Source organism: Wolffia australiana, chromosome 8, assembly GCF_029677425.1.
Source record: "Wolffia australiana isolate 7733 chromosome 8, ASM2967742v1".
Lineage (NCBI taxonomy): Eukaryota > Viridiplantae > Streptophyta > Magnoliopsida > Alismatales > Araceae > Wolffia > Wolffia australiana.
The window spans coordinates 1,887,393-1,889,881 of record NC_135842.1 but is presented as its reverse complement, the minus strand read 5'-3'; the positions used below and the strand labels follow the sequence as shown (position 1 = coordinate 1,889,881).

Below are 2,489 nucleotides of genomic sequence, written 5' to 3'. Positions count from 1 at the left end.
CTGCGATTTTCAAATGCCATAATGGGTAACCTCGATCGTAATCCCAAAATTAACTTTAGGAGAGAATTAAGGTACATTAGAAGTAACGACAACAGAATCTGCGTTGAGGGATGATTTCATCGTCAAAATTGACAAATTCTGCGAGTATCGAACGCCAAAATCATAGAGCCAAAATCAAATTTGGGAGAGAATTAAGGCACAATAGAAGTAACAATAGCAGAATCAGCATTGAAAGATGATTTCATCGTCAAAATTGACAAATTCTGCGATTTCCGAACGCAAAAATCATAGGGTGAAAATTTAGGTTGAGGGAGAATTAAGGTACATTAGAACAAACGACAACTGAATCAGCATTGAGGGATGATTTCATCGTCAACATTGACAAATTCTGCGATTTCCGAACGCAAAAATCATAGAGCCAAAATTAATTTCAGGAGAGAATTGAGGTACATAAGAACAAACGACAACTGAATCAGCGTTGAGGGATGATTTCATCGCCAAAATTGACAAATTTTGCGATTTCCGAAGGCCAAAATCATAGAGTCAAAATTAAATTTAGGAGAGAATTAAGTTACATTGAAAGAGACAACAACTGAATCATCGTTGAGGGACGATTACATCCTCAAAACGGACGAATTCCGCTATTTTCGAACGCCAAAATGGGTAATCTCGATCATAATGCATACACAACGCCTGAATCCGAAGCAAAAACAAAAAACGAAGCAGGATCTTACACTACTCCTGAGACGCAGCGCCCCCCTCCTCCAAATTCTTGACATGGGCCGTCAAAATCAGAAGCAAATCTCTGGCAGGCGCCTGCAGAGTCGAAACCAGCGCAATCCCGGGGCTCTGCAACGAGCCCAGCAACTTGGCGTACACCTCCGCCCTCGACGGCATCGTCTCCAGCGCCTTGAAATCCGCCGGCGCGTAGAACTTCCCCTCGAACACCGCCCCGGTGAAATCGTTATCCTCGAGCTTCTTCTCCTTCTGGAAACTCCGGTAGGGTTTCAAAGCCTCGGGAATTTCCTCGGTATGAACGAACATCCAAGCGTTCATCCCCTTCATACACGGCTTCAGAGCTTCCCATTGAGTGCCCTCGATCGCCTTGCCGACGAGCGTGTTCTTGGCGACCAGAAGCTTCACGGAATCGGGCAAGATCTTGCGGAGTTCTTGCAATTGCTTCACCGTCAGGCCCTTGTACTTGATGCCGGCGACGAGATAGCAGTTCTCGAGCTGCTGCTTGACGGATTCGACGGTGGATTCCTTCTTGGTGCGGCTGATGGCGGCGCGGATGGACGGCAAAGATGGGTTTCGGAGGAGGGAAGGGTGGGATCTGCGGCTGGGATCGGGGAGGCGGGTGAAGCTCAAGGCCATGACTTGGGATTGGGAGCGAAGGGGGAGGGGTTTGGAGGGTGGGAAGGTGCAGAGAGAAGCTTCCATGGCGGAAGGAGGGAAGGAGAAGCCGAGGAAGAAGTATGAGGAGAAGAGAGAGCTGGTTTCCTTATCTGGTTTAGTCGTCTGTGGAGATGGGGTTGTGGATGATGGGGCTGTGGCCCAGTACATAGCGATACGCATACATGCATCCACTATCTGTCCATTAGTGGTTTTTTGTATGATTTTGATGAAATACATGCATCAAGTAGACATGGTTGTTCTGTTCTGTTCTGTTCGTTTTAAACGAACAAAAAAATTACACAAAAGTACCGCACACGACCTTGTTCTTTGTTCTGTTTTTTTTTTTTCAAGAACGAACAAAATTCGCACAAATTTGCGCAAAGCGAACAAAAGAACCGCACACGGGTCTGTGCGATGCTCTGTTTGAATTTGCTTTTGGTCTGTTCGGAAAACCGAACAGGACAAACAATTCGCACAACTTCGGACTAAAAGAACAGAATGACCATGTCTACATGCATGCATGCATCCACTATGTGCCCATTAGTGGTTTTTTGTAGGGTTTGACATGGGTTAGAACATGATGATGAAATACGCGCATGCATCCACTATCTGCCTATTAGTGATTTTTTGGATGATTTTGACATGGGTTAGAACATGATGGTGAGATACTTGATGGTTGGAACATGATGCTTAAATGCATGCATGCATCCACTAAATGCCTCTTAGTGATGATTTTTGTATGATTTTGACATGGGTTAGAACATGATGGTGAGATACATGATGGGTGGAACATGATGCTTAAATGCATGCATGCATCCACTAAATGCCTCTTAGTGATGATTTTTGTATGATTTTGACAAGGGTTAGAACATGATGGTGAAATACATGATGGTTGGAACATGATGCTTAAATGCATGCATGCATCCACTGCATACCCATTAGTGGTTTTTTGTATGATTTTGAAATGTGTTAGAACATGATGATGAAGTGCATGCATAAATCCACTACCTGCCCATTAGCGGATTTTTGTATGATTTTGATATGGGTTTGAATATGATGATGAAATACATTCATGCATCCACTTCCTGTCCGTT

At 44.4% G+C, this 2,489-nt stretch overlaps 1 protein-coding gene across 1 annotated transcript; it reads right to left on the bottom strand.

The window, feature by feature from the left end:
• Positions 1-538: 538 nt before the first annotated feature.
• Positions 539-1,513, bottom strand: LOC144706661 (large ribosomal subunit protein uL10c-like). Its single transcript, XM_078579661.1, has one exon. It carries the CDS (start codon positions 1,438-1,440, stop codon positions 736-738), a length of 705 nt encoding a protein of 234 aa, XP_078435787.1. The 5' UTR covers positions 1,441-1,513; the 3' UTR covers positions 539-735.
• Between the last annotated feature and the right edge of the window lie 976 nt (positions 1,514-2,489).